This window comes from Bison bison, unplaced genomic scaffold, assembly GCF_000754665.1.
Source record: "Bison bison bison isolate TAMUID 2011002044 unplaced genomic scaffold, Bison_UMD1.0 scf7180017864495, whole genome shotgun sequence".
NCBI classification, from domain to species: Eukaryota; Metazoa; Chordata; class Mammalia; order Artiodactyla; family Bovidae; genus Bison; species Bison bison.
The window spans coordinates 11,612,197-11,630,180 of record NW_011495054.1 but is presented as its reverse complement, the minus strand read 5'-3'; the positions used below and the strand labels follow the sequence as shown (position 1 = coordinate 11,630,180).

The 17,984-nt window shown below is 47.3% G+C and overlaps 1 protein-coding gene across 1 annotated transcript in view; it reads right to left on the bottom strand.

Annotated features, from left to right (window-relative positions):
• Positions 1-17,984, bottom strand: part of ZNRF3 (zinc and ring finger 3) — an 84,532-nt gene that overhangs the window by 56,995 nt on the left and 9,553 nt on the right. Inside the window, 1 exon segment of the mRNA XM_010828860.1 lies at positions 1,526-1,651. Coding sequence (XP_010827162.1) covers positions 1,526-1,651 — 126 coding nt within the window.

Sequence of the window (17,984 nt, the reverse complement as noted above, 5' to 3'; positions counted from 1 at the left end):
AATGAGAAGCCCGTGCATTGCAACTAGAGAAGAGCCCTCGTGGCAATGAAGACTCAGCACAGCCAAAATCAAACCAAGAAGGCAGGGGAACTTGACAAGTGGTCGGAAGCTACCCAAGAAGACAGATGGGACAGAAACATCACAGATCCGTGAGGGTCTCCTGGTCCAAAAGTCTTCAAGGAAACACTTACTGGGACATTTTCCTTCTCTCTTTCATTTTCGTATTTAGCTCTTTATTTGGCTTTGCTGGGTCTTCAGTTGCGGCATGCGGGATCTTTAGCGGCAGCATGCAAACTCTTCGTTGTGGCAGGTGGGATCTAGTTTCCTGACCAGGGATTGAACCCAGGCCTGCTGCATTGGGAGCGTGGAGTCTTAGCCACTGGACCACCAGGCAAGTCCCCTGGGACATTTTCATGTGTTGGAAAAGGCTCTCAAGTGCCCTGTATCAGAACCACTCTGCTCTGGCGTGAATCTCCTCAGGAGGTCAGAACCAGGACTGTTTCCCTCCACCGCCCCCGCCAGTTCTCTCTCCGTGATACCTAGACAGCTGTTTCTGAGAAGATAAAAAAACATCCAGGCAATAACACTTATCCTTAGGCTGTACTGCCGCTCCTCCAACCAAAATCCTAGCAGCTTTCTCCAGACCTTTCTCTTTACCAAAACGATCTGGTTTAAAACAAGATGTCATCTGTTGTATTTTGACATCACTGACATATGGTTTTCCAAAATCAATGGACCTCTATCTTTTATCTCATACCACAACCAGAGGTAATGCTGACCCTAAAAGAGTTGTTTTTTGTTCTTATAAAGTACTTCTAAGTGGAAGAACAAAACAGTCAATGGCAGCAGAAGTTTCTGGAGCCCTCTCTCTGCTACACGTTTTGTCTCTCATCTCACCTCCTGACCCTCCTGTGACGTAAGTTCTAAGACAGGACCGTAATTGCTGTCTGCCATTCGGAAACCAAAAAAGCTCCACAGCCCCCAGATTTTTCCATAACTCAGCTGGCAGCAAAAGAGCAAGGCCCTGAGCTAACACCAGGCTGTTTAGATTCCAGTTGTCCCACTAGGTGTGAATATCCATGCAGGCAGCTACCAGGCTCTGCGTGTGTTCGGTTACTGAAGGTGGCTCCGTGTCTCCTTAATACAAGATATGTGCACCTGAGCACCTTTCTAAACCCACCCCACCAAATCTCAGAATTCTGAAATATCTGGCCCCAGGGCTGTAAGATAAGGACTGTGAATCTCAATGATCAACCCAGTTTGCCGATAAGAAACTGGGAATCCCCGAGGGCGAGAGACCTGCCCGAGGCCACATGGCGGGCAAGGGCAGAGGCCACTCTGAGGCTGCGGCTGCCACCAGTGTCCAAGCCGCTGACCACCCTGGGGCGGGGGCGCTGCCCCAACACACGACTTCAGCCAGGAAAGAGCGCGGTGCCAAAAGGGCTCTTCTCCACACCCTGCTATTTGAGGGCGTGGACGGCACCGGTCAGAACCGGGGCAGGTTGGGGGAGGGCCAGGGGCTTACCTTGCCGAGGACAGTGAGGCATGGTTTCGGGTCCAGCTCCGGCTGTTCCAGTTTCACCACTCCGACCCAGCCGTATTCATACAGGTCCTCTTCGTCATTGTTGTTACACAGGCCCAGTGGGTGCATCTGGGAAACAAGTGGGGAGAAAGCTTCAGTGGGCAGGCTGCAGGCCTGCGGGGCTCCCGCAGTGCCCGTCTCAGACGCCACAGTCAAGAGCAACCTCGAAACCGGAAAGCATATGGGATTTCAGCATAATGAGCGGAACCCTAGGAGAACACGGTAGGACCGCTACAAATAGACTGCATGGACGCTGTCTCACTGCTCTGTAGGGAGCAGTCACCCAAGGCGGATGCCATCTGATGGAAAGCAGAAAAAGAGAAACAGCTTAACCCCCACGTAAGGGCCGGTCTAAATCACTGTGAAATGCCGTGACGTTCAGCGGCAGTATCCCAGACTATTTGGCTTCCAGAACAACACATCTACTTCAGCTGATGCAAGAGGACCTGGAAAAGTAAGGAATTTATGGAGAGACCACTAGCCATGGGGCGGCATCGGCAATAAAATTAACAGGCCGTTTAAAGGCCACTCCTGGTTACCAGGAGATGGGTGACATTCTTTTGAGGTTTTCTTCAAAATTTGGCAAAGCCCAAAATCAGAGATAGGTAGAAGAGCTGGTCAAATTTTTACCAGGAAAAGTGACGTCGGTGGAAGCCTGAACACAGAATGATGCTGCCGTTTACGCTCACAGTTCAGTGTTGAGTCTGGTATCAGACGGAAGAATCCCTGATAACCATCCAAGAAGAGGAGGTCCTCGAAGATAAACCTAACCTACCACGATGTTAAGGGGTGTATCACGGTGCTAAGCTCTTTAAATAACCGGAAGAAATATGTCTTTAGGTTCCTGACATGAAGAACCCACCCTGTTAGCCAGAATAGATCAATGTCCTAATCTACAGAGCCTGGGAATATGTTATCTTAAAAGACACAAGAGACTTAGAGATGTGATGAACTTTGATGTCCTGGATTACCTGGCTAAGCCCAATGTAATCACAAGGGTCCTTACAAGGAAAAGGGGAAATCGTGGAAATAGGGGAGACATGACCAGGGAAGCAGAGGTTGGAATGATTTGCTTTGAAGATGGAGGTGGGAGCCAAGAGCCAAGGAAAGCAGGTGGTTGGCTTCCAGAAGCTAGAAAAGACAAGGAAAAGGATTCTCTCGCAAGCCTCCAGAGCGAATGTAGCCCTGCCAACCCATTTTTTTCACTTCTGACCTCCATAAATATGCGAGAGTAAGTCTGTGTTGCTTTAACCCATTCGGTTTGATGTAACTTGTTACAGCAGCAAATAGGAAACTAAAACCTCCTAATCCCCCACTCATTTTATGGATAAAAATGTTTTGGCGTCCCATGATAGTCATTGATATGTGAACATTGTGAATGGACTAAACACCTCTGAACTGTACACTTTATTTTTTTTTAAAGAGGATTCGTAAGTTGTGCTTTATACAGATTTTGAATCTTACAAAGCAGTTTAAAGAAATGAGGCTGATCTATAGACTAGTACAGACATATCGAATCACAGTGACATACAAAATGAAATTGAAAAGTATATACAGTTTGACACACACAAAATTTTAAATGCATTTTTTACTGATATATTTATGAATATAAATTTTCAAAAAAAATTTTTTTAGAAAGGATACATGCCAAATTCCTATCTAATTTTCTTCTTAGAGAAGGAATTTTGGTATTTATGAACATTCAGAGGGACTTTGAATTGTATACTTTAAAATGGCTTAAATGGTAAATTTGATGTCAATTTTACTGAAATAAAAAAGCTTTTGGGGGGACTTCCCTGGTGGTCCAGTGGCTAAGACTCAGCTCCCGGTGCCGGGGCCCAGGGTTCAACCCCTGGTCAGGGAACTAGATCCTGCATGCCACATCTAAGACTCGGTGCAGCCAAATAATTAAATAAATGTTTAAATATATATATATATATATACATATTTAATGTCCCAAGAGTTTACTCAGAAACTACTGTCCTCAGTCAACGCGGAGATCCACAGTGTAAGACAACAGTGATTTCCACTCCTCTGGAGTCTAAGCCAGCCCTGTGTCCCTCAGGAGACCCTGTCCTCAGAGTCCTAGCCCCGCCCCATGACTGACAGTTCCGCACAAGCAGGAAGGCGGAGCAACGGGGCAGGCGAATTCGGGATCTACATCTGGAAATTAAAGCTCTGCAGTGGCCTGAGGTTTAAAAAAAGGGTTTTAACCGTTGCTGAAACCAGCGTTCCCAACCCTTTGACGGTCAGCCCATGCTGCGCTTACAATGCTCACACTTTCTCATGGGGCACATCCTGAGAGATGCTGGGTCAGGGACAGCACAGGTACACGAGTGAAGAAGAAACGAACTTAAATAGACGTGACTCAAGCCTGACGCTGACACGCCTGATGCCAACAGCAAGGGCTTTGACGGGGAGGAGATGGAGGGACAGAGGGAGAAGAGGGGGCATGGGAGGGCGGTACCAGGAAACCAGAGCAGCAGGAGCTGGAGGAAAAACCGGGGCCCTTTGGCAGACTGGGCAGAGGCTCAAGCTATGGAACAGGACATGCAGGCATGGGAGGGACAGCAAGGGGGTGCCCTGAGCTCGCAGAAACCCCCACTGCACACGCCTCCCACACACTGAGGTCCCCCTGGAGCCCTGGCCTGCACCCCACCTGCAGACCCTCCCCTTCTCGGCAGCCATGCCCTCCCACTCCACTACCAACCCCCAGACTCCCTTTCAGACCATTGCTGGGGTGACTGTGAGCAGCTCTAAGTGTCAGCCCTGTCAAGGGTGTTGACTTCTGAACAGGGATCAAAGACTTAAAAACCAAAAGGAATTTCTGTAAAGTGCCGGCGGGTGTCATGGGTTGGTATGGGTGGTTTGTTTTCCCCGGGGAGGGTGAAAGGGCCCCCAAGATCGCATCTCAGGGCATCCAAAACCGACCTCGCTGTCTCCACTGACTTTTGAGCTCCTCTCCGGAGTTCTTTCTCTGCCGAGCTCCTTAGAGTTCCTTACTCTAGTTTGTATTTCCAGAGGCCTGAACTGCCCGGCCTGGGAACGCAATCTCAGCCATGTCCCAGGTGTAACTGGTCTCTTCCATCCACCTGCCAGATACTGTCTAGTTGGGTCTTTCTCAACTCAGCCCTGATGACAACATCAGCTTCCAGAAGTGCCTGCCGCCCTAGGTCTCCAAACATTCACATCCTGGGGTCCTCTTTTTCCAAGGGCTCCATGCTATGGGGTCTGTAACATCTTACGGGAAAACCCAAACCAACTTTCTGGCCAACCCAAAGCTAACAAAAGCATAAAGAAAAAAAAAAAAACAAAAAGACTCAGAAACCTAGAACAGAGCTTGACAAAAACTCACTGGAGACAGAATACTTAAAGAGGGGAAGGGCAGCCTGAAATGATGAGAAGATCAGGAAAACTCCTAGGTGGGTCCACAGAAGAACAATGCCAGTAATTCACAAGCTACCCTAAACTGTGAGGATTTAACAGAAGATCTGTCTTGTGTTGTAACTCTGCTCTTGCGCTCTCAGAATAACTTTGTGATGTCAACATTCTTGCTTAAGTTAACTGAAGGCAAATTCCCAGCTGGTCCTCTACAGTGAGGCTTGACATTAAGAAGCTGTGTCTAGAGACTTTCCAGGTGGTCCAGTGGCTAAGACTCTGCACTCCCAATGGAGGGGGCCCAGGCTGAATCCCTGGTCGGGGAACTAGATCCCACAGGCCACAACAAAGACTGAAGATCCTGAGTGCCACAACTAAGACCTGGTGCAGATAAATCACAGAGTTTTTTTTTTTTTAAAAAAGAAGAAGTTGTGCCTCTTGCTGTTTTCCTCCTGATTTTGTTCCGAGGGGTGTTTGGGGGGGTGGAGAGGATGTTAGCTTTGGAATCATGTAACCATGTTTTAAAACCTGCCTCTTACGAGGTACATCTCCTTGGGCAGATGATTCAATTTCTGTAAACCTCTACTTGCTCATCTATAAAATGGGAACAGCAGCATCTGCCTCAACAGGGTGCTGTGAGGATTCAATGAGACAGAACACATCATCATAGTTGCACAGCAGACGCTCCATCAGTGGGAAAGTCCTCTCCTTCTTCTCTTTCTCTAGGCAGGTCACGCTCGCTTGCAAGTCACACTTCTGCCTAGAATCCTCTGTCCTTCAAGACCAGTTTCAAGGTCAGCCCTTCCATGGAGCTTTCTTAAATGCACCAGTACAGCTAGAGGCTTGCACCCCTGTGTTCCCAAACGCTTTACATGGTACTTGCCACAGTTCCTTCACCATCTCCTCAGGGATGGGCAGCTGCTTCTAGAAGTCTTCTCAGAGGTCCCCTTTCACCCCACCCACAGCCTTGCACCCAAAAGGTGCTCAATATATGACCACTGCTACCACGCCTCAGCTCTGCTTGGAAGTCATTTGGGCCTCTGTTTGCCTAGGTGAGGGAGCAGGACAAAACAGGTCAGAATTTCAGCAAACGACTGCATGAACTTTAGTGGAGGCGGCTCTTACAGCCATTGATCCCCAAGTCACCAACACATTCCCAGGACTTTACTGGCGACCTCAGGATTTCCTAGCAACAGCACAGGAGCAAAGGCTGCTCCTTCTTGGTCACCACAGCCGGGCTGGCAGGGGCGGACAGCACTCTCGAAGTGAAGTGCGGGGAACACAACGCCGCCTCCCTTCCCTGGGGCAGGCCCACGACAGGGCTTTATCAGGGTGGTGGAGGGGGATGAGGAATAGAGGATAAATTTCAAATTCTCTCACCCTGGTCTGACCTCAGAAGTTGCTGTCACCTCAGATAAGATGAAGGAATAAAGTGAGGAATAAGCAGGCATTGGATCAAGGGCACAGGGAACCCAACAGAGAAGAAAAATAGAGGGAAATCCCAGGATGACAGCTATGCCACTGGCCGGCCGGGCGAGCAGCCCAGATGGGGCCAGAAGGATGAGCACTGCAGACAGCACCAGATAATAAGCAAACAACAGCAGCAGCCTGGGTCATCACCCAGGGGGTCTGGCAGTACTGGGCAGAGTGTTAGAGTTCTGAACAGGAGAATGAAATGTGATAATTATACAGCAAACTAAAGCAATGGAGGCAAAGGGGACAATTATTAGCTCCGGAAAAAAACCAAAACGTCAACGCCAGAATTGTAAACCACAGCAGGGCATGGCATGCAGGACCTGCTTGGGAATAGTGACAGCCATAAAATGTAAATCCCGATCTAGGCATTAATTATCATGTGACTACACTGGGAAAATGCAGAGATGGGAAATGTGTGACAGGGGGCGATGCAGGGGGCGGGGAGGCGGAAAGGTTGGGGCTGGGGAAGGGATGAGGCGGGTAAGAGAACAAAATGTCCATCTTCCATAGGAGGAAGCCAAAAAACGTATAAATGGGCTAAAATATGAGGCAGTATAAGCATGCTATTTAGAAATTGACAGAAACTTAGAAATATTCCTTGAGGTGAACAATAGAAGAAACCACTAAATAACTGAAAATAGTTCCCTCTGAGAAGAGCAGTCGGGAATGGCAACAGGTGCCCTGGAGGAAGCCTCTTTTTACTAAAAGCCATGAAGTGCCCTTTGCCCGTTATAAACATACACGTGCTTCAGTTTGGCTAGGATCTTTGCAGGCACTGCTGGACAGAACACCTTCCTCTAGGTGTTCCAGCCGATTCTCTGGGTCCTGCAGGGAAGTATTCCATCGGGCCAAAGAGAGACCCCACAGGCAACCTGCACAGGACCGTGGCCTTGGAGGAGGGCCGTCTGGGATGGCTCTCGGGAGCCCCCAGGCCCAGGGTTGGCGATGGCGGGAACACAGCTCGGGGAGGACTCAGGGAGAGCGGTGCAGAAAGGACCCGCGGCCCACGCCACCCCCACAGCCCAAAATAACTTCCGGGTGGCACCAGGGTGTGACGAGGACTTGGGTGTTGCAGAGGTGGCAGACACAAGGGGCCCTGGTTTTCTCCCAGACACAGACAGATCCTATAACCTCCAGGAGGGGTGCCGAACGACCGACCTGCACTTCCCCACAAGGAGCTGCTCAGGGCCAAATGGCTATCAATGAGTAGAGCAGAGTCCCGGCCACCGGCGGTGCCAGGAATCAAGCGTCTGGCTTCATGCTGAAATAAGAAGATGGACCTTCTTCAAATTTCTTGGAGCCTGATGGGGTTGGCTATCAGGGTTTCACTGTTTTCTTAATGGACAAAGACTAGAGGGAACTTCAAAGCCGAAAGGCTATGTCAGACAAGGTTAAATAACTGAAGAAAACAGAACCACTTTCCCTTGGGGACAGGACATCAAGCCAGGCTTTGAAACCAAGACCCGCTCTTTAAGAAGCTCTCAGTACAAAATCCTTGAGATATACCAGGGCGCTTTCCACACGTCTGAAAGGGCAAAACTGAAACCGGGGCTGGTGGAGCTCTTATCCAAGGTTACAATATCTCCACACTCTGCTGCAAGTTTAAAATAACTTCAAAAGGGCCGCCTGCTTCTAAGTGGGTTACTGTTACACTGGAGCCAAACACGGAACGAATAGGAGGAGAGACATTTTGGTCTGTAATATTATCTCATCAAAAAATTCCTGGGGATTTAAAAGGGAAACTTCCTTCCTTTTGTCCTCTCGCCGCCCGTTGACTAGGGTAGGGTGTCAGTGCGGTACCGGGTTTCACAGCCCTGGACCTTTTCTTAAAAGGTGTGGTGGCTGCGGTCAAGACTTATAATTTATGTGAAAGAGTGGAAAAGGACAGCTCCACCCGCTTCTCTCTTGAATCATAAGGATTATTTTTTTTTTCTCTTCTATGTACAAAGAAACAGCTCTCTTTTGCTCTTTGAACAAACATCTTGAACCTCCTTCTGGAGCTAGAATCCAGAGGGCCTCGAACACAGTTTTTCTCCCCCGGTTGTCATAGCAATGGGAACAGAAAGTACCACAGACAGACACAGAAAAGGAGCTGGCTGTTGCTGCTGTTTGCTGGCAACTTCGAAGTGGGAATTGTCTGAGGATTAAAACCAGTGTTTCTTTTGCCGAGGACTCTGGTTTTCTGAACATGGTCTTCTGCCATGGGCATCACTTTTTAGAGAAAAACCAAGAACCACGGCTACCCTTTTTTCTTCCTCTTGGTACCAAAGAACCACTGAGAAGCTGCCTGTCGGAAGCTGTGCAAAGCAGCAAGCATTTCAAATCCACCTTTTCACCTGAACATCTCCAGGCACTGAATTTGGTCAGATGATTATGTTGAAACTTAGATATAGCCCTGTGTCTATCCCAGGTCTGACTTTATAGACCTTCACTTAGAACTTCCAATTCTGACTCCAAGTAGGTGAGGATATATTTCCTAAGTTAAATTTTATTTTCTAAAAAAGAAAAAAGTATCCAATAGCCTATAGAAAACCATCTGAAAATGTTCTGTTCTAAAAATGACTCAAAGTGACTCATACCACTACCTGATGACAAGAACTGAGCTCCACACAGAAGTCCACGGACACAGTTTTATTTTAATTGCAAGATGTAATAAAGGACACCTGATTGTTCCTACTATACAGAAGGTAAGGGTTTGGTGCCTGTACACACCAAAGAGTTACTAAATCAAGAAGAAACATGGTGGAGGAGAAAGCAAAGTGGGCTTCTCATTCTCCCAGTTTTACAAACAACTATAAAACCACAAAATCAACAAAGCTACGTGGTGCCAGTCTTAAACTAGAAAAATGGAACAAGTGGAAACGGAATTCCAAAAACACATTTAAGTTGTTATAAGGTCTTAATATGATGTAGACCAGGGCAACATAAGAATGGAGAAAGGACTCACTCGATAAACTGTTGGAACAGGTGTATAGCAACGCATAGAAAAGCTCAGTTTGGCTGTCCGTAAGCTATTCTGAGAATTGATGAGGCAACTTGAGTTAAGGGAAGCCCTTTAGGGAAGCTTGAGAATCACAAAAGGAGGCAGAAAGAACAAGATATTCTTAAAACGTCTCCATGTTATCAGTAGCAGAAAGGAATGAAATGATGATTATAGGATAGACATCAATAGGTTATAGTAAGAAATCTGAGAGACCATCAGCCTTACTGTGGATTAATGCACAGTAAAACCACCAACGTAAACCAGTGCTAACCACAGGGGAGGGCTGCTGGGCACACATGGACTCGGGTGGAATCTGTCTAGCAACATGCAACAAACCCGAGATCCTATGACTTCCTTTCCCCCATAATTCCATTTTTAGAGAAAATACTGAGGAATTAATCTAAAACAAATAAGTCAAAAACAAACTAACTAAATAAAAGAAGAAACACAATCCTAAAGGAAATCAACCCTGAATATTCACTGGAAGGACTGATGGTGAAGCTGAAGCTCCAATAGTTTGGTCACCCGATGCAAAGAGGCAACTCACTGGAAGAGACCCTGATGCTGGGAAAGATTGAGGGCAAGAGGAGAAGAGGGCGGCAGAGGATGAGATGGTTGGATAGCATCACTGACTCAATGGACATGATTTGAGCAATCTCTGGGAGATAGTGAAGGACAAGGAAGCCTGGTGTGCTGCAGTTTATGGGGTCGCAAAGGGTCAGACATGACTTAGTGACTGAACAGTAACAACTTTACATGATAAAATCTTCAAGTAGTCCCCCTCCAAGCTATGAAAACGTAGAAAGAAAAAAGATTTCCCTAAGAGTATATAATCAAACCAAACAACATGCTTAATTTATGGGATACTGTACAACCCTAAGAAGATAATGATGAAGATAACAGGGTATAAAAAGTACCATGTATGAAATCGTAAGAAAAGTGTATTCATAAGGCAACACCTATTCAAAAATACCATCTGCAGACGGGCAAAGAATGCAAGGAGACAACGAATTTTAAAAGTTGATGGGTTTAGAGTATAAGGATAGCTGGAGACTTCCCTTTTGTGGATTTTAGTATTATATTCATCCAAACCAACATTTGCTGAGCGCTGACCCAGTCAGCGCACTGACACTGCACAAGAGAAGGTGATTAAGGCCTTTTGTTGGGACTTCCCTGGTGGTCCATGGTTAAGACTTTATTTTCCAATGCAGAGGGTGTGGGTTTGATCCCTGGTCCAGGAGCTAAGACCCCACATGCAGCCTGGCACTGGGAGCAAGTGCTGGTCAAACAGCACAGGCTGCGTGCAAGGGCTCAGCAAAGAAAACACAGGAGGAAATTATTATACACCAGCACACAGCGAGGAATCAGCCATGAACACTATCCCAACCAATGATGACAGCAGCTTAGCTCCAGTCATTCTGACGCGCCAAACTTGCTCAAGAGGCCACCTGATCACAGAAACACCTTACCAAGTTACACGGCGATTTGACTTCCTTCCTCTGAAACACATAAGACAGATGGACAAAAAACGCTTGAAACAAAAATAAAGCTAAAAATTCTTTCACCTAGAAAATACACTGTGAGCATGCTAAATTGCTCAGTCATGTCTGACTCTTTGCTATCCCATGGACTGTAGCCCACCAGGCTCCTCTGTCCATGGGATTCTCCAGGCAAGAATACTGGAGTGGGTTGCCCTGCCCTCCTCCAGGTGAACTTCTTGACTCAGGGATCAGAGCCCCATCTCTTATGTCTCCTGCATTGGCAGGCGGGTTCTTTACCACTATCACCACCTAAAGCCCCAGAAAATACACTTCTTCACCCCAAATATGACAATAAAGGGCAAGTCAGGGGTTCTTTATAAAATAAAGACAACTCCTGAGATTTGAGGGGTTTCTTACAAGGAATACGCAGGGAGAGAATGCAGGCTTGCTGTAACTTTGAGTCATTTTCTGAATGCAAAGAAAGTCAGGCCTTGGGGAGGGAGATTCATTACATTACCTCCCAGTCATGATTCTAATTTATTTTCATTCAGAATGTCTCCTTAATTAGTAAAACGTAGAAAGTAAGATGGGAGGAATGAGCCAACAGTTGCCAAGTAACCACTCTGGACGCAGAGGGACTCAGCACCGTGTTGGGAGCGGGCTCTCTGGTGTCCAGCCTGGGGGCAGAGCGTGTCCTTTCCGCTGACCCCGTGACGCTGCCCTGACGTGTTGGACGTGGCTGTGAGCCGCTGGCCAGGGTGGCTTCCGGCACTGCCGCTTAACTTCTGGCCACCTGGGAAGACCCATGCAACCTCAGAGCTTGCTTCCCGTCTGAGGGCGGTGCTGATCCTGACTACGTGCATCTATTCCTGAGGTTAGCTGCAGTGGGCCCGTGTCCCGGCAGGTGGCCAGTAGGGCAACACATCTGACACCAGAAGCACAAGCAACCAGAGAAGAAAACAGATCAACTGGACTAGTGACACATGGAAAGGACACCTTCAAGAGTGTGCAGAGACAACCCACAGGATGGAAGAAAATACATACAAATCACGTATCTGATAATGGACTAAAATGCGGGAAAATCCTTACCACTCAGTAACGAAAGGACAAATTATCTAATTAAAAAATGGGCAAGGGATCTAATAGATATTTCTCCAAAAAAAAAAGAAAAAGCAAATGCAAATAAGCACATGAAAAGTTGCTCAACATCATTAGCCATCAAGGAAATGCAAATCAAAACCACAATGAGCTACCACTTCATACCCTTGGTGCTGGGCTGTGCCTAGTCACTCGGTCTTGTCTGACTCTTTGCCACCCCATGGACTATAGCCCACCAGGCTCTTTTGTCCATGAGGATTCTCCAGGCAAGAATACTGGAGTGGGTAGCCGTTCCCTTCTCCAGGAGATCTTCCCAACTCAGGGTTCAAACCCAGGTCTCCCGCATTTCAGGTGGATTCTTTACTGTCTGAGCCACTAAGGAAGCCCCCATACCCTCTAAGACGCCTGTACTCAGAAAGAAAATAACAAGTGTTGCCTACCAGGTGGAAAAATTAGAACCTCCATTCACTTCTTTGGGAACTGTGGAGACAGGACAATAATTTTGCAAACAAACAGAGTTACCATCAGACCTGGCAGTTCCACTCCTAGCTACATAACCAGCAGATATGAAAACATACACCCACACAAACACTTGCACCTGGAAGTTTATGGTAACATTATTCGTTATTCCACCAAAAAGGTGGAAACAACCCAAATGCCCATCAGCAGGTGAATGGGTAAGCAAAGCGTGGCACACTCACACAAGGGCGTATCACTTGGCTCTACCAAGGAACAGAGTCCTGATACATGCTACAACACGGGTGGGCCTTGGAAACATTAAGCCGAGTCAGAGAGACCAGTCACACAAGTCCACATCTTATATCGCTCCACTCATACGCAGGTCCGGCACAGGGAATTCTACAAATACAGAAAAGAGATTTGTGGTTGCGTAAGGCTGGAAGGTTGAGGAGTGAGAGGCTGGGGAAGTAGGACCTAAAAGGTACAAGGTTTCTTTTTTGATATGATTTGAATGTTCTAATACGGATTGTGGTGACACTCTACAGCTCTGCGAATATACTAAGAACCACTGAACTCTATCCTTTATACAGTGAACTGTATGGTGTGTAAATTATATCTCGACAAAGCTGTTATGAAAGAGCTATGCAAATAAAGGGAAAGTTAGAAGAGAAAAAAAATAGGGCAGGACTCTAATTAAGAGCAATGGTATGGCGTGTTGAAGAGAATGCAGTCCTGGAGGTCATTTCCTCGGGCGTAAAGTAGGGACAGGGCCTGCATCTCCTGAGTTAGACAGCAGGAGCCATCGGTAAATTAGGATCCCGGGGCTGGGGGTGAGGGGTGTGTATCGAGGCACAGTGTCTAAGAGGGTGGGGTCTCTAGGAAGAGGGACAACGGGAGAGTGGAGCGGAAGCACAACCATCCCCATTCCCTGTGCCCGACCACGGACCCAAGCAAGAAACTGTCACAGGAAAGCAGGACCCCAGTGATGGATCCAGAACGGGGTGGGGGGCAAGAGCCTGCAGGGAGGGGACCGGTGCCTCGGGGCCCTCGAGGACCCACTAGCTCCACCCACAGGCCCCGGGTTCACCCCTTCCCGTCCTGCCTCTCTGGAATTGCACTGGTGAGTTTCCAGACTGGAGCGTTCAGAAAGGGACACTGGATGAAAACCGCCTGATTAAAACTGTTCTGTGTTAGTCTGTTAATAACAGGGGCGGGAGGATAGGGAGGAGAGGAGACCACAACAATAAAAGCAATAAATCATACGCTGCGCTTTCCCACCCTGGATGACCCTGGGCGAGTGGCATGAGGGCACTGTTTGTGCCCGAGAGCTAGGGGAACGCCTGCCCCCTGCTCACCCCGTGGAGGTTTGGGGAGGATTAATGAGATAGTGTCTGAGCCTCCAGGCCCCCTGCAGACACCACTGGGTCTCAGGCATTATCAGCACAAGCTAGGACAGCCCTCTGCCCTTTCCTCACCTCATTATGACACCTAAGCTTTATTACGTCTGCTATTAAAGTTCTCACTCTAAGAGTGTACCACAGAGGTCACAACCCAGGCTGGGTCAGCACTGCCTGGCCAGCCTTGTTAACACCAGTCCTTAAACCCTGCTCCTCAACAACAGGGCACCTTGAACCTTCAGCAGGGCGCCCGGCATTTGATGCCAGAGACGGATGGTTTAGAAGGCCCTCTAGGATCTCCCTGGTGGCTCAGTGGAAAAGAATCCACCTGCCAATGCAGGAGACACGGGTTCGATCCCTGGTCTGGGAAGAGTCCATGTGCCAGTAAGCCCGTGGGCCACGACTACGGAGCCGGCGTACCTAGAGCCTGTGCTCGGCAACGAGAGAAGCCACGTCACTGAGAAGCCCGTGCACCGCGACAAAGAGTAGCTGCAGCCAGAGGAAGCCCGCCTGCAGCAAAGACCCAGCATAGCCAAAAATAAACAAAACAAATAATTAAAAGAAGGTCCCCTGGATTTGGGGGTTTTGAGACCCCTTGCTTCATGTTACCACCCTTACCCCTCAACATTCAGGACCTGAGGGAAGTGACCTGGGCCAGGCTGGGGAGGGGCGTGGGGACAAGCTCCTGGAGTCTTCAAGGACTCTGTTCCTGGGTATCAGACTCATGGACCGGTTTTTGCAGGGTTTAATTTCAAGGCTACCAAACCCAGGAGACCAGTATTTCAAAGCGAAGGCAAGGCCACGTTGTGTGTGTGTAAAACTGATACAAAAGTCTATACGTGGGCCTCTGTCTTCAAGGGTCTTTATTCAGTTGGGTCAACTAACATTATAAGTTTGTTGTGAAGATCAGAGATAACACACGTTAAACTTACAGAGTGGTGGATTATAACAGCTGCCAACACTTATCGTGGGCTTGCTGTGTTCTGGGCACCAGTTTTCCAGTTTTACAGGTAATAATTCACTTGATCCTAACAACCTTGAGTTAGGTATTCCTAGTATTCCCCGTTTTTTAGATAAGGAAATCGAGACAGAGGGGTTCAGTGATTCGTTCAAGGTCACACCCAAGTCAGTGGTAGAGCTGAGATTTAAACCCAGGTAGCTTTTACTCCCCTGCCACAGTAGACATAAAATACGACCCCATTCATATTACCTTCTTGGTGCTGAAAAGAAAATGAACATGTTTTCTCCAACCCAAGTGCTAAGAATGGTTCCTATCCTGATACCGTCTTAGTTATTTGGTTGACCTTGAGTTTAAACAGTGAGAGAAAGGAGAAGGGTCGACAGGGATGTGGGTGACAAGGGACTCTAGAAGTGAGGCATCATCCACTCTGAGGGGCGGCAGAAGAGAAGCAAATAGGTTCCCCAGTGAAGAAGGCTTCATGACCCTGTGCCTCCACAAACCAAAGTTCCAAATCTGGGAATAGGCAATCATCCAGCTGAACACCAGACCCATTTAAGACAGAAACAGCCACGGAAATAAAAATGCCATGACGGTGGCCACATTATCTGATATACTGTTTTACATCTCAATCCCTTTATTTCTTGAGAAAGCATCAGTGGGTGGGGTCGGAGGGAGGTCCAAGAGGGAGGGGATATATGTATACATATATAGCTGATTCCCTTCACTGTACAGCAGAAACCAACAATTATACACCAATTGAAAAGAAAAGAAAAAAAGAAAGCATAAACCGGATGACTTTGTTCCATAAGAAATCTACCCACCACACCCCCATATCAAGCACAGTTGACTCTCTCCATAAATCAGTAATCTTCCTAGTATGTCTCCTGTCTACTTTCAGATACTTTTCCCAATGTTCTGACTGGCAAAAACCTAATTCCTACCTCTGCAAAGCTCCTAGGTCCTTGTCTAAATGACAGGGGGAAAATGTGAAACTAAATTAAACCTCTGAAATTCAACGGGTACCAAAAAGTACCTAGGCAGGAAGAAAACTACCAATCTGTATCAATTTTTCTAACCTGAAGAAAAAAGTAACACACAATAGCAAATCATAAGTGTACCAACTAGGTCCAGAAACATGTTAATAAAGAAACAAGTCATTTTTTAAATTGGGAGGTGGCCAAAGAAGCAGGAATGCAGCAGGACTTCAGTCTGTGTGTCAGCATAGGAGGACAACCAGCCCGTCTTCTCATAACCTTCCCCAGGATGTAGGAGCCCATTGAGAGAACCTGGCTTGGTTCTAGCACCAAACAACTCCAGATCACCCGGGAAGCCTGTTTATCTGATTTCCCACCTTGAGGAGAGGTGGACAGAGCACAGGCTCCGGGCAGCAGCCTCACCTCGGTCTCCTATAGCCGTGGCCTTGAACAGGTCACTGTCATTCAGCCCCTCGGGTCTTTGAGCTTCTGCATCTATAAAACGTGGCAAGAAACACCCCGGCTTGTACATCTTCGGATGTGGTGGGTAGCAGGGGGTGGCCTGCAGATGGTGACTGCAGCCATTAAATTAAAAGATGCTTGCTCCTTGGAAGAAAAGCTATGACAAACCTAGACAGCATATTAAAAAGCAGAAACATTACTTTGCCAACAAAGGTCCATCTAGTCAAAGCTATGGCTTTTTTTCCAGTAGTCATGTATGGATGTGTGAGTTGCACCACAAAGAAGGCTGAGCGCTGAAGAATTGATGCTTTTGAACTATGGTGTTGGAGAAGATGCTCGAGAGTCCCTGAGACTGCAAGATCAAATCAGTCAATCCTAAAGGAAATCAGTCCTGAATATTCATTGGAAGGACTGATGCTGAAGCTGAAACTCCAATACTTTGGCCACCTGATGTGAGGAACGGAGTCACTGGAAAAGACCCTGATGCTGGGAAAGATTGAAGGCAGGAGGAGAAGGGGATGACAGAGGACGAGATGGTTGGATGGTATCACCGACTCAATGGACATGAGTTTGAGCAAGCTCTGGGAGATGGTGAAGGACAGGGAAGCCTGGTGTGGTGCAGTCCATGGGGTTCCAAAGAGTCAGACATGACTGAGTGACTGAACAAAACCAAGAGTGTGGCTACTGAGACGCAGGTCCCCTTAACGCTCAACGAGACAAAATCTGTGGCTGCTTAAGGACTTAAGCAGCAACCTCCTACCTTAGCACTTAGGATCAAGGCTTGAGATGGAGTAGAATGTCTGCAGAAAAAGCACCACCTGAAAACTGCCACTCCTGGGACTGGACTTCCCTGGAGGGCCAGTGGTTAAGACTCCAAGCTTCCAATCAGGGGACGTGAGTTCGATCCCTGCTTGGTTTGAGGAACTAAGATCCCATATGCCACACTGTGCAGCCAAATAAATAAATAAAGTAAAATAAAAATGTAGTTTTTAAAACAAAAACCAATCAAACAAACAAAAACTGGCACTCCTTCATAGGTTAGCAGTCTTCTCTCTTTTGGTAGTTTGGGAGGTTTTTGCTTTATGCCCACATTGGGCTATTGTACTGCCACATGTCCAGGTGTGGACGTGTGGGTTTACTTTAATTCACCTTGTTAAAGCAGAGCACTGGGTGTGTTTCATTCTGAAAACTTGTATCTTGTTTTGCCTCTGGAAAATTCTCAGGCTTCCTCTCTGAATAGCACTTGTCTGCCACTGGTCTGTCTCTCTTCCTCAAGGGCACCTATCAGATCTGGTTGAGGCTCAGGTCTTCCCTACATGTGACCCAACTACTCTATCGAAACATTTTTACTCCTCCTCTTCGGCATTCTGCGTATCTTCCAATTCACTAATCCTATCTGTATGTTTGTCCAGTATGGGGCTTCATTCATTAAGATTTAATTTTCGTTCTCATTTTTCATTTCTGGCATTTGTACTTTTTTTTCATACCTACCTATTAATACTTCCTTTCTGCCTGTTGTGCTTCCTGTTTTCTTATAGCTGTACTTTCTTCCGTCTCTGATAATCCTAAACATGCATTTTACAGCCGGTATCGGATTGCTCTGTTTTCATGTAACCCTGAACAAATTAATCTCTCAGTGTTGATCTGGCTGTCTACCTGTAGTACTTCAGATGTACTGGAACTTCGGTTTGCAAGTCCGCACGGCCAGAGTTAGTCAGCAGGAGGTGGGGCGG